Raw genomic sequence first — 14,144 nt, 5'->3', positions numbered from 1 at the left:
TATTTTATTGTCACGTGAAAGAAACGGAGCCTTATCACAAAACCAACATAAAGACCAAAAGAATTTGTCCGGTACAATGTTATGGCAGTGCGTCTTTTACATCAGTTTGATAAATATATCGCCGACACTCTCAGATTATCCATTTAGGAATGTTTCACTTTCGTGGACCGAAAGAGTGGATGATTTGGTCGGCAGGTTGACGTTGGATCAAATCATTCAGCAACTGGCACGTGGAGGTGCAGGGAAAAATGGAGGACCCGCCCCCGCCATCGAGAGCCTAGGGATCGGACCGTACCAGTGGAATACAGAATGCTTGAGAGGTGACGTCGAAGCGGGAAATGCCACATCTTTCCCCCAGGCTATTGGGCTTGCGGCAGCCTTTAGGTATGTTTACTTTGCATGGGGTGGACCTGAAAAGCATTGATTATTTTACGTCCCTTCCAGAAATTTTCACTCGTATCTAAATGTCAAGACCCATCACTAAATGCTGTGTGTTTGCAGGCAAAGGAAAATTATAGTCACTATCTATATTTGATGTATTTGACTTGGTCGAGGCCTGATCAGGGATTTCCTGGTCACAAAGTAAATACTCTAGCGACTGAGCCCCAATGACTTTGAATTCTTTGATGCACACATGCAAATAATGTTAGAATGCCTAACTCAATAACTTTAATTTTCCATTTAATTTGTCATAAGCCGGCTGTATGAATTGTCATTGTCTGATAAGGCGTACACCTATAATGTTGTCCCAAATTCACCAAAAATAATTATTTAAGGAAGTTTTAACATTATACATACTAAAATGAAAATGAAAACAATATGCATGATATAGAACATGGCAAATAAATGTGCAAGGTTAGGGTTTTTTTCTCCCGGGGGTGATCAAGCACACTAAGAATAAATGGGCAGGGTTAGGTGTTTTGGGGGTTGGGGGGGTTGGGGGGGTCAAACACACTATGAATTAATTGGTTGGGAAAGTTTTCCGGGGATGGTCACAGCACACTGTACATCAAAACTCAGAATTCAAAGACAATTTTTATTTTACACGTACTCCTTTCCTAATCTGTGTAATAGATTATTTTGATTTTTCAACTTGATGTATGGATGTCTTGAAAGGCAGTTTTTGTGAATTTCAAATAACCACAGCAAATATTGTGACATTTGGTCACACGTGTATATACATCTTCACTGTCAAACACAATGGCCAAAAATTCAACAGAAATGTTTCTTTTCCCAGCAAGGATCTTATCTACAATGTCTCAAAAGCTGCAGCCACAGAAGTGAGAGCAAAGCACAATGATTTTGTAAAGCGGGGGATCTTCTCAGACCACACGGGACTCAGCTGTTTTAGTCCTGTAATAAACATTATGAGGCACCCATTATGGGGGAGAAATCAAGTATGTCTGCATTATACATGTATTGAATTGTGGCAATATTTCTAGTTTCTGGACTAACTTTTTGATAAGAGCATTTGCTAGTTGTCATACCAACCTTCAGGAATCTGAAAGTGAGTATTTATTGTGAATTTTGTGAAGGACTATTAAAATGTGTGAGGAAATCCCATTTTAATTATCTCTTTGGGGAGTGATTAATACACCAAAACTTAGGATTGAAATTGACAATATTTTTGGGGTATGGGTGTCATCCTCGTATGACTTATACATGTATGGATATGTTACAGTGACAAAAAGTTTGCTTTTTCTTTCCATCTGCAAACTGTTCAATGAAAGCGTGAAGATAATGAACACTGATCAATCTCTTAACTCCTATAAGAAATACAAAGTAGATAGTTGGGCAAACACGGACCCCTGGACACACCAGAGGTGGGATCAGGTGCCTATGAGGAGTAAGCATCCCCTGTCGACCAGTAATAATATGTAATGTAAGAGCATATTATACTGGAAGAACCACTTGGTATTAGTGCTAGTATAAATATGGTTGTACAGAAGTCAGTATTTTATGTAAAGAATTGGGTTTTTATGATGATTGTATCACACAGGAAACCTATGGGGAGGATCCGTACCTCTCAGGGATGTATGCTGACTACTTTGTGAGGGGACTGCAGGGTGACAATGACAGATACGTACAAGCTAACGCTGGATGTAAACATTTTGATGCGCACGGTGGCCCGGAAGACATCCCAGTGTCAAGAATGAGCTTTGATGCAAAGGTGTGATGCTGAATGAGTTTGAAATATGTGTTAATGATTTAAAATATATTTTTTGCAAGTAAATCACAATTTGTGAGATTGGGGAAATCTCCCTGAGGGGTGGGGAAATTGTGGACAGGGATTAGGTTTGTTGATTTTATGAGTGAAATATGAATATATAGAACAACGAGGATGAGATTTCTGTATCACACAATGGATATTATTTCTCTCCCATTACTCGCAAATTATACAGGTTAATCTTAAGGAATTTATTCTGAAACTATAATTATCAAAATCTGTATTACGTTTTGCAATGCAGAAACAAAAGAACACTCGTCTGGAAGATCATACCCCAAAATGGCTTACTTAAACGATTTGTAAACCTGCAAACTGAAAGAAAATCAGAGAGATTTTTAAAAAATTATAAAAAAAATTGACAAGCTTTGCACTGGTATTACAATATGTCTGAACCTTTGGCATCATTATAATGTTATAGCTACATGAGGGAGATCGAGCTTTCACTTTGACACATCAGAGGTTCTCATCACAAACACCTGTAGTTAGTAGTGGTATCTGACATACCGGAAAGTGACATTGTCGAAGTAGTGAGAAGTTTCAATGTTTTTGAATTATTTTTCCAGGTGTCAATACGGGATTTAAGACTGACATTTCTCCCAGCATTTAAAAAGTGTGTAGAAGCAGGAGCCTATAGCCTAATGTGTAGCTACAACAGGTTAGTGTGTAGAAGCAGGAGTCTATAGCCTAATGTGTAGCTACAACAGGTTAATGTGTAGAAGCAGGAGTCTATAGCCTAATGTGTAGCTACAACAGGTTAGTGTGTAGAAGCAGGAGTCTATAGCCTAATGTGTAGCTACAACAGGTTAATGTGTAGAAGCAGTAGTATATAGCCTAATGTGTAGCTACAACAGGTTAATGTGTAGAAGCAGGAGCCTATAGCCTAATGTGTAGCTACAACAGGTTAGTGTGTAGAAGCAGGAGTCTATAGCCTAATGTGTAGCTACAACAGGTTAATGTGTAGAAGCAGGAGTCTATAGCCTAATGTGTAGCTACAACAAGTTAGTGTGTAGAAGCAGGAGCCTATAGCCTAATGTGTAGCTACAACAAGTTAGTGTGTAGAAGCAGGAGCCTATAGCCTAATGTGTAGCTACAACAGGTTAGTGTGTGAAGCAGGAGCCTATAGCCTACTGTGCAGCTACAACAAGTTTGTACTATTTGTTGATTGATTGTATATTGTTAAATGTCCCTCTCGAGAATTTTTCGCTCATGTCATATGGAGGCGTCACCATTGCTGTTGAAGGGCTGCAAAATTTAGGCCTATGCTGGGCACTTACAGCCTTTGAGCAGGGAGGGATCTTTATTTTGCCACAACTGTTTTGACACGGGACCTCAGTTTTTGCAGTCTCATCTGAAGGACCGCCCCATTTAGTTGCCTCTTACTACAAGCAAGGGGGTACTGAAGACCTCTTCTAGCCTGGATTCCCGCGGGAATACTTTATATGTACAGAGAAGCTGGGACCTAATTAGCCTTACGACATGTTGCTTCAAGATTAACGAGGCAATTAGGTCATATAATCTTGGTACACAGGGTTGAATAAACCCTTTTTGTTACAATAGGTTGGTGTCAATTAATATAGTAATACAGGAAGGCAGGTGCTAACCCCTTATTAAAAAAACATTCTTATAGACCAGCTGTGAGTTGGTCTCTTCCTTCCAGAATTAAGTTTCTTCATATTTTTATAGTCTTAGAATCACACCTTCTTAACACTAAAAAGTGATTATCTAACGTAGTTTTATTTATTAAGTTTCTCTTGTTTTTGTACAAAATAAATGTTTTTATAAGTATATATATATATATTCCTATGCAATTGAGAGATTTTGAGAAAAAAATGGTTGTCATCACCCCCACAGCTAGTGCCCCTTTAAAATTCAGTTCTCTCCTGACTCACACAGCAACATGGATATGTGATATCTGTTCCAGTTATTACAAACAGTTGAATCTAAAAATGTTTTTCCTACAGGAGTGTTGTAGTTACTTTTTATAAAATTAAAGAAATTGCATTTCACAGCCAAACCAGTTAATCAGTGTTTTTAGTAAGTTTGCATCAATCTTAAAGGAAATATATCATTAGGAAGTTGAATGATATGGTGGATAAGAATTATTATCTTCAAGATCACAAAATCCAACATCACATATTCATGTGCCTGTTTTGAGGTTAAGAAGTGTTTGAGATAATTGATTACTGGTGTTATTACTGAAATACATGTATATACTGCAGAGCTCTTTTCATTTAATTCAATTTTTGGTGACAAATTTACGGTTAATGCCCCTTTAGATATCAAATGGCAGTAACCTTTGTTTTGGTGCCTGTTTCCAGAATTAACGGGATTCCAGCCTGCAGTAACGACCTCCTCCTGATTGACATTCTGCGAGAGGAGTGGAACTTTACGGGCTATGTGGTCAGTGACGAGGGGGCCATAGAGAACCAGATTACGTACCACCACTACTACAACAACACACTGGACGCTGCGGCCGGCTCAGTGAATGCTGGCTGTAATCTGGAACTGTCCACAAATCTTACAGACCCCATCTTCTTGAGAATTGGTACAGACTTTTAGATGTCTTTATCATTTTTAAAACATTACAGATCAATTCATTTATTACATGCATTGGCTATCTATAGGTTTTAGTAATTGAGAGTTCTATTTCTAACTTTATTGAATATCTTGGCACTGCCAGCAATCTTTAGATGAATTTTTGGTGACAAAGTTCTATAAATGAGTATTTTTATTGTAATTAATTGAATTGTCACTAGCTGATGCCATTGGTAAATAGTCTTGTAAACCAGAGGATATTTTGTGAAAAAATTTATTAGAATTATAGGTTTATCTCATATACACCTGATAATGAAATTGATCTTCTGTTATAAGATCATCAGTAAAAATCGTGAGACTCATAAGTTGGTGAAATGAAACATTACACATGTTTTGTCAAATATGACAAGGAATTTTCCATGTGGAGAGGAGTGATTCAAAAAGTTAAGATGTCATGTCTGAATAAAACTGAACTTGGACAGGCAGTACAATTTCTAGTGTACTAAAGTTATGATGGTAATATTACTGTAGACTCCGTAATATTTTACGCGAATACGGCAAAATGACTCATATACACGTCTGATCTCGTGAACATGAATTCGCGTGTCGTCTGTTAATGAAGAGTTCTTACATGTATTTTAGCAACAGAGAATTAAAAGTGAGTATTTCTATTTCACGAGTGATGCCTCTCATGAATGCGATAATAAATTCCTCATGTACATTTAGAAATCTACAGTATTTATGTGCAAATCATTTGTGGTTGAAGTTAAAAACCTGATAAAGGTACAGTTCTGAGGAGTTCTGACATGATAGGGTAAATTTCTTTATTTTCTGAAGGTGATGCAGTTAAGAGTGGAAAATTGGAGGAGTCTGTTGTTCGTAATCGGGTGAAGCCATTGTTTTACACCAGAATGAGGCTGGGAGAGTTCGATCCCCCCGAAATGAACCCGTATTCATCTGTCAATCTGTCAGTCATTCAGAGCGAGGAACACAGGAAGCTTTCTCTTACAGCAGCTGCTAAATCAATGGTGCTGCTGAAAAGACCATCAGAGTTTAGTAGGAAGCATTTGATTGGTGGATTTCCTTCAGAAAGAATGGCAGTATGTAAAATTTACTCATTAAGAAAGTATGAAGTGCAAAAGAAATAAACAATAAAAGTTGATGGCAGCTCTTGAGTTAGGATATCCTTTTTGTCCATATAACTTTTGATAAAATTGTTTTCTTTTTGTGGAGAGTAGGATTTACCAAAGTTTTTCCATTCAAAGTATCAATGGTGGGAGATATATTTTGAATACATGTAATTGATACCAAACAGGTTATTGGACCAATGGCCAACAACACGGACCAAATGTTTGGTGACTATTCCCCAACAACGGACTTCAGTTTCGTGAAAACCCCTCTGACGGATCTCGGGGAGCTAAACTTTTCTATGAACTACGCTGCAGGTTGTTTAGACGGTACTCCGTGCTTGAATTACTCCCAGAACGACGTCAGGACGGCCCTTACAGGAGCAGATCTGGTGGTAGTGTGTTTAGGAACAGGTCAGCCATCATCAAAAAAACTTAAACTTGTTAGAATAATCTGTGTCTCAGACAGAATAATCTAACTGTGTCTCAGGCAGAATAATCTAACTGTGTCTCAGGCAGAATAGTCTAACTGTGTCTCAGGCAGAATAATCTAACTGTGTCTCGAGTAGAATAATCTAACTGTGTCTCAGGCAGAATAATCTAACTGTGTCTCAGGCAGAATAATCTAACTGTGTCTCAGGCAGAATAATCTAACTGTGTCTCGAGTAGAATAATCTAACTGTGTCTCAGGCAGAATAATCTAACTGTGTCTCAGGCAGAATAATCTAACTGTCTCAGGCAGAATAATCTAACTGTGTCTCAGGTAGAATAATCTAACTGTGTCTCAGGCAGAATAATATAACTGTCTCAGGCAGAATAATCTAACTGTCTCAGGCAGAATAATCTAACTGTGTCTCAGGTAGAATAATCTAACTGTGTCTCAGGCAGAATAATCTAACTGTGTCTCAGGTAGAATAATCTAACTGTGTCTCGGGTAGAATAACCTAACTGTGTCTCAGGCAGAATAATCTAACTGTGTCTCGGGTAGAATAATCTAACTGTGTCTCGGGTAGAATAATCTAACTGTGTCTCGAGTAGAATAATCTAACTATGTCTCGAGTAGAATAATCTAACTATGTCTCGGGATAGGCCCTCACCACCAGGTCCGTAGGATATTATCACTTTATCGATGGAACATTCTATCTATGCAAACACAACTTATATAAACAAATTTATTTCCTGAGTCACAACATTTGATCCCATTCAGTGTAGCAATTGTCCAGCTTTTATGATCGACTAGGTCAATATACTTGTGAATTTTATTTCTGTGTTTACGATTTCATGGCTCTGTTTACTGAAGAAATTAAAAATTCTGGCTTAATTACTGTCAATATCCACTAACCAACAGATCTACAGTAGTACATGACTTATAATAGTAAAGTAGAGCCCTAGTCACTGTGTATAAAAGTCTTACGATCTACAGTAGTACATGACTTATAATAGTAAAGCAGAGCCCTAGTCACTGTTTATAAAAGTCTTACGATCTACAGTAGTACATGACTTATAATAGTAAAGCAGAGCCCTAGTCACTGTTTATAAAAGTCTTACGATCTACAGTAGTACATGACTTATGATAGTAAAGCAGAGCCCTAGTCACTGTGTATAAAAGTCTTACGATCTACAGTAGTACATGACTTATAATAGTAAAGCAGAGCCCTAGTCACTGTGTATAAAAGTCTTATGATCTACAGTAGTACATGACTTATAATAGTAAAGCAGAGCCCTAGTCACTGTGTATAAAAGTCTTACGATCTACAGTAGTACATGACTTATAATAGTAAAGCAGAGCCCTAGTCACTGTTTATAAAAGTCTTACGATCTACAGTAGTACATGACTTATGATAGTAAAGCAGAGCCCTAGTCACTGTGTATAAAAGTCTTACGATCTACCAGAGAAGGAGGACCAGATAAAAATTATCTATATTTGATCAAACACCGATATCTCAAATACCACGGATATGTTGAAGTGATTCAGAAGTCCCAACCACTTATTCTCTAAGTATTATTTTTTATGTAATTTACCCTCAATATCTCAAATCCTTGGATATCTTGAAGTTTTTTCTCAATCCCATCGAGTTCGAGATAACGAGGTTTGACTCTATATTCATGTGAAACATTTAAGATATTCAGAAATCAGTTCTCTCATCTTTGATTGTCCTTTGCATACATATTATAATAAACAAATACAGTTTTTGGTTACTGTAACTTACTCTACATCAACGATTTCCTTAATGATATCATATTGATGTTGAACAGGTAAAGAGTTGGAAAGAGAGAACGTTGACAGGAAGAATATGTCGTTACCAGGGAAACAGCTACAACTTCTCCAGGATGTTGTGTCAATGAGTAAGCTTTGTCTTGCGCTGATTCTGTAGATGATTCTGGAAGACTATATATACAAGGAATGTCCAGCAGAAATGTGGACGTGTTAGCTGAAGTGAAAAATAATCAATGCTGTGTTCCAAAATTTCACTACTTTTTAGTACATGTAATATTATCTGCTTAGTCAATTTCATATTAGATATATGTTCAAATGATATAAATATGTTCAAATAATAAAAATATGTAATTCATATATAATATTGATATGTTCAAATAATAAAAATATGTTTAGATGATATTGATATGTTCAAATAATAAAAATATGCTCAAATAATAAAAATATGTTCAAGTTATATAAATATGTTTAGGTAATATGTTCAAATAATAGAAATATGTTCAATTTTTTTTCTTCAGCCGACAAGACTGTGTATCTTCTGGTGTTCTCTGCGGGGCCATTAAACATCAGCTGGGCGGAGGAGAGCGAGAGCGTGCTAATCATTATCCAGTGTTTCTTTCCCGCCCAGGCCGCAGGAGAAGCCATCAAAGAGGCACTGATTATGAAGGACGGGCGGTTTAATCCGGCAGGGAGACTACCATACACATGGTACAAATATGCTGAACAGGTGAGGTTGTAATTTGCTGTAGCCACATTGTAAATATTAAAGCGCGAGTTAGCAATTACAGAGGTGTTTCTGTGTAAAGGACAACATTGTAAATATTAAAGCGTGAGTTAGCAATTACAGAGGTGTTTCTGTGTAAAGGACAACATTGTAAATATTAAAGCGTGAGTTAGCAATTACAGAGGTGTTTCTGTGTAAAGGACAATTTTATGATTAGATCTTTTCCCCCTAGCAAAATGTTATTTGGATTTTTTTAACGTCCTTTTGAGAATTTTTCACTCACATCAGGACGTCATTAGCTGTAGTACCGCAAAAGACATTCTGGGACGCGTTTTACAAAAGAATTTAAGACCAACTTTACATACTGGAATTTTCAAGTTTATTGTAAGATAATTCACTCCAAATGCAAAATGTATTTTTAAAAATTTTGAAAATTAAGCCTTAGAAAAGTTTTACTTTATTCATTACAAGTAATAACTGCATGTGTAATACAATTTAAGACTTGCGGCTTTGTTGTAAGTTGTTTTTGTAAGACGGGCCCCAGGGCTGTAGATTTGAGGGTTCTTTATCATGCCGTGACACGGGACCTCAGTTTTTAAGATCTCATCTTTAAGACTCGTGACTTTCACCTGTATGAGCTGAGAGTTTTGGCAAAAGAGCAGTCACTATTTATTCCTCTGCATCCAAGACAAACATTCTGCCAAGATATGACTGGAACTCAAAGCCATGACTTCCCAAGGTCCCTTACATCATATAAAAACCAAGAAATCTTAACTTTTAAAACCTCTCTTTAGTGATTAACTTAATGCAGGTTATCTTCAGTCTATGACATACATGTATATTGAATACTTGTCAACTTGATGAAGATGAAGTCAAAGGATGTTGCTTATAGATTCCCTCCATGACGGACTACTCGATGAACAGGAGGACCTACCGCTACTTCACGGGGGTACCCCTGTATCCCTTTGGTTACGGACTCTCCTATTCCACCTTCGTGTATAGTAAGCTTTACTTCCTTACCAAGATCCAAGCCGGGGCTCCAAATGTTGTACAGGTCAGGTTGTTCAACAGCGGTCCTTTCGATGGGGATGAGGTAAGAGTTTGAGGGTGTAGCATTGTTTGCAGTATTATAATTTGATGTCATGAAGTCAAAATGAGAAGGAGATCAAATCTATCTCACATATTTAGGTATTTCAAGTATACATAAAATGGTTGTCGACAAAAGAGAGGATGCCCCGTGTCCAGCTGGTGGCGTTTGAGAGGGTCTTCATCAAAAGCCAGCAGTACGTAGACATCAGCACTGCCATACTTCCACAGAGCATGGCGGTGTGGCGGGACGGCGTAGGATTCGTCATCGAGCAAGGTACAACAGCTGTCACCGTTATTCTCTGGTATTCTGGATATAGTAAATATTTCAACACGCTAGTTTTGAGATGCGTCAGAGTTGTTTCCCTTTAGAGGACTCTATAGTATATAGTAAGGTGTGAAACAATTTGTTTACATGCGTGAGTGGGACAGATATTCATCATGTGCTCAGTAAGTTTCTCATCCGCTGTTTCATCACCCAAATTCGATTGATACACAAACTAAGTAAGTGATAATTAAATTAATTAATCAAATTAAATACATGAAATTCTTATTTTATCACATAATTTCGTTGGTCATAAATACCATATCTAAGATATTACTTGCAAATATGACATTGTTTCCACTTCAGTAAAACATTTCTTTTGATGGTATTTTGTATTTCTCACATTTATATATTTAAAGAGAAGCCACTTTTGATACATTTTATCGTCTTCCTCACTGACTGTAGGTCCACTCTGTCCCACTTAGGCACTCAAAGTTCCAGTTAAATGGAAGCATGGTCATGTCAACCTTCAGTCTCATTGTGAGAATAAGTGTCAAGGTCACCGATAAAATGGAGTGAATTATTCAACGTTCTGAAGTTTTATGGTTTTTTTTTGCAGGATATATTCAACTCTATGCTGGTGGTCAGCAGCCGGACCAGAAAGTGACCGTTCCTTCCAATATCCTACAAGGGCAGTTTGAAATCGTTGGAGAAAAGATTATATCTTAATCAAAAACACAATGAACAGTATTTTTACGAGTGCTTGTACAAGAGAAATGTGTATGTAACTATGTCTTCCAGTCACAGTCATGAATGAGAATATAGTATTTAGATGTAGTATAGGGTATTATTCCTTAGTTAAGAAGACTGAGCCCCCCCCCCCCCCCCACCCCCCCACCCCCACCCCCCCCCAATTACATTTAAAGAAAAATTACTGTAGTTTACATGTACTTTACTGTAATTTACATTTTACCTCATTATAAAGAAACCAGTATGTTCAGATATGTACTTTTTACTTTTTAGTTCATCCGAGTCAAAGGCTCAGTCAAGGTTTTCTGATCAAGTTTTGTCCAGTGTCTTTTTTGTCTGGCATAAATGCTTCACACTTTCATCTTCTTAAGAACTGAATATCAGTCTCGACCAAACTTGCCACAAGGCATCTGGTAAAGGACGTTCGGATTTAAGGTCATGTCCCACTCCCCGGGGAAATAGTTCTCTCCTCTTGAGAACCACTGAACCCATCGAAACTTGTTTCATTGAAACCTTCCTTACTTTATGAAGATTTATGTTTGTTCAAAGTATGAGCCCCCGGGCAGCCTAGGGCTAGAGTGAGGCACAATGCCATGGGACTAATATTCAAGCAATCCTGCCCCCGGGCAGCCCAGGGCTAGAATGGGGCACAATGGGACTAATATTCAAGCAGCCTGATGTAGTTTATAGTTTGTTCACAACATGATATTCGGAATCTGGATGGAGTCACAGGAGAGGTTCAAAGAATATAAGAACATTCTTGCCCACAATCACATACTTAACGCAGTTTCATTGACTGAATGAACAGTAATTTGTTTTTACTGTGTTTTGTCGATGATAAAGAAGCATGCATTAATGGTTGTACATTCATGTACATGAATTACTGAAACAAAAAACAAAAAATCTAAATAATTTTCGAATATTTAAAATTGTAATTTAAAAAAGAAATGGATTTTAGGATTATAAACCTTTCGAAAAGAGAATATTTTACCCCTTATTCATCGGAATTTTTTACTTGTTTTTATTCTTGATTCGATAGTCATAGAATATCAGCTTTTATAAGAACTATCTGTGGTAAGCTAAAATGATATATAACAATGGGAAAGATGGTAAAGTCCAAATGCTGTGGGTAAAAGGGCTACATCATCATACAGCGGCAGAAGTCTGTTTAGATTTAAGTGCTCAGGTGAGCAATGTGGCCCAATTGTCCTCTACTTAGCCATGTACACATTCCAGTCAATCTTATAGTGCCATTTCATTTTGTGCAATGACTTTATGAGGATCTCATTTTGATGTGGAGACATTATGAATTTATCCATGTATTTAGTATATGTGTCGTGCGTGTGTTTGTGTAGTGCAACACTAAGAGTTAACTATAGATTTATGAATGGTGGAGAAATTATTCTTTTTTAATGGGAATATATAGATGTAAAGTATAAGGAGTGGTTCTGTTGATGGTCGTTCCACATGCAGATTTATAGCAAATGTTACAGCAAACATGCTTATAATAATTCACACTTACAGCAAAGTGATTTTCATTCCCTGTGGTTATAAAAACATACATACTGAATATAATGAATTACATTTATAAAAAAAAAAAACTGTTTGTCCCCAGCAATACATGTATCAACACTTCGCCACGAGTTACGTCCCTTTACGGGGTCAGCCAAAGGTCAATCAGTGAAAAACCAAGTTTTCCTTCTTTACCTTACCAAATGTAAGATGTTATTACTTTGAATTTTAGCCAATTACCAAGTTTTCATACAAGTTAATGGGTTGCCCCAATCTGTGGCATATTGTAGTTAACTGCAATTGATGGAAAAATAACAGATGTCAAAGCTACAGATAGGAAAATTACAAAGGCCAACGTAGGGAAATACGATTTTTATCCGGGAGATGGCGGACAAGGGACGTAACTTTCGCGAAGTGTTGATACGTGTATTGGTTGTATGTTTCAAAGATTCACAAGATAAAATACATTTGTAATTACTATGATTATTTTTATTATATATAGAAAATTTTTATTTTACATCTGTGCTGCTTATACCTGATTTGTCTTGTATAGACAAAGGTTCTTAAATAAAAAAAAAACCCACGTTGATTATAATGTTACAGTGTGAACACCGAGATTGGTTGACCTCTGTTGTTTTTGTGTGCGATTGTTTTGTATTGTAATCAGTGATACGATTGGTTGACCTCTGTTGTGTTTGTGTGTGATTGTTTTGTATTGTAATCAGTGATACGATTGGTTGACCTCTGTTGTTTTTGTGTGTGACTGTTTTGTATTGTAATCAGTGATACGATTGGTTGACCTCTGTTGTTTTTGTGTGTGATTGTTTTGTATTGTAATCAGTGATACGATTGGTTGACCTCTGTTGTTTTTGTGTGTGATTGTTTTGTATTGTAATCAGTGATACGATTGGTTGACCTCTGTTGTTTTTGTGTGTGATTGTTTTGTATTGTAATCAGTGATACGATTGGTTGACCTCTGTTGTGTTTGTGTGTGATTGTTTTGTATTGTAATCAGTGATACGATTGGTTGACCTCTGTTGTTTTTGTGTGCGATTGTTTTGTATTGTAATCAGTGATACGATTGGTTGACCTCTGTTGTTTTTGTGTGTGATTGTTTTGTATTGTAATCAGTGATACGATTGGTTGACCTCTGTTGTTTTTGTGTGTGATTGTTTTGTATTGTAATCAGTGATACGATTGGTTGACCTCTGTTGTGTTTGTGTGCGATTGTTTTGTATTGTAATCAGTGATACGATTGGTTGACCTCTGTTGTTTTTGTGTGTGATTGTTTTGTATTGTAATCAGTGATACGATTGGTTGACCTCTGTTGTATTGTATATCAGTGATACACATGAATGTATGCATCATTTTTGACTATTTAAAAGTTTAATATGACAACGAAAATACATTTTAACACAATATTGTGATGGATGGAGTATTTCCGTAAGGACTGCTGAGAATAAGAATAAATAAATAAATTAATTAAGTGCTGGTTTTATTCAAAAGATCAATGAGAAGTTACATAGAAACATAGAAAAATGCAGCTGGCATCAGACAACTCTTGTTAGTGGACAATTTATCAAGTGATTTGGAACAAGTGGCCGATTGGTGTTACTGGTCACCTGATTAACACATACAAACTCTAGAACAAACGTTGCACGTCTTTCAAACCTGGAGAATGGAATGGGCTTGAGTTTGTA

The 14,144-nt window shown here is 36.8% G+C and overlaps 1 protein-coding gene across 1 annotated transcript; it reads left to right on the top strand.

Annotated features, from left to right (window-relative positions):
* Nucleotides 1-13,931, top strand: LOC125674036 (uncharacterized). The gene is made up of 12 exons (XM_048911048.2): nt 1-384; nt 1,238-1,397; nt 2,000-2,170; nt 2,791-2,882; nt 4,546-4,772; nt 5,600-5,862; nt 6,078-6,303; nt 8,146-8,235; nt 8,626-8,834; nt 9,724-9,924; nt 10,020-10,194; nt 10,802-13,931. The coding sequence occupies exons 1-12, from the start codon at nt 77-79 to the stop codon at nt 10,909-10,911; spliced, it is 2,232 nt and encodes a 743-aa protein (XP_048767005.2). The 5' UTR covers nt 1-76; the 3' UTR covers nt 10,912-13,931.
* Nucleotides 13,932-14,144: the final 213 nt, after the last annotated feature.

This window comes from Ostrea edulis, chromosome 3, assembly GCF_947568905.1.
Source record: "Ostrea edulis chromosome 3, xbOstEdul1.1, whole genome shotgun sequence".
NCBI classification, from domain to species: Eukaryota; Metazoa; Mollusca; class Bivalvia; order Ostreida; family Ostreidae; genus Ostrea; species Ostrea edulis.
This window is presented reverse-complemented; position numbering and strand designations above follow the sequence as displayed.

Bases quoted from the DNA above. Each gene is read 5' to 3' on its own strand.
- LOC125674036 (XM_048911048.2), top strand. From the start codon at position 77: ATGTTATGGCAGTGCGTCTTTTACATCAGTTTGATAAATATATCGCCG. The intron at 8,236-8,625 runs GTAAGCTTTGTC...TTTTTTCTTCAG, and splicing joins CCAGGATGTTGTGTCAATGA to CCGACAAGACTGTGTATCTT. The intron at 10,195-10,801 runs GTACAACAGCTG...TTTTTTTTGCAG, and splicing joins AGGATTCGTCATCGAGCAAG to GATATATTCAACTCTATGCT.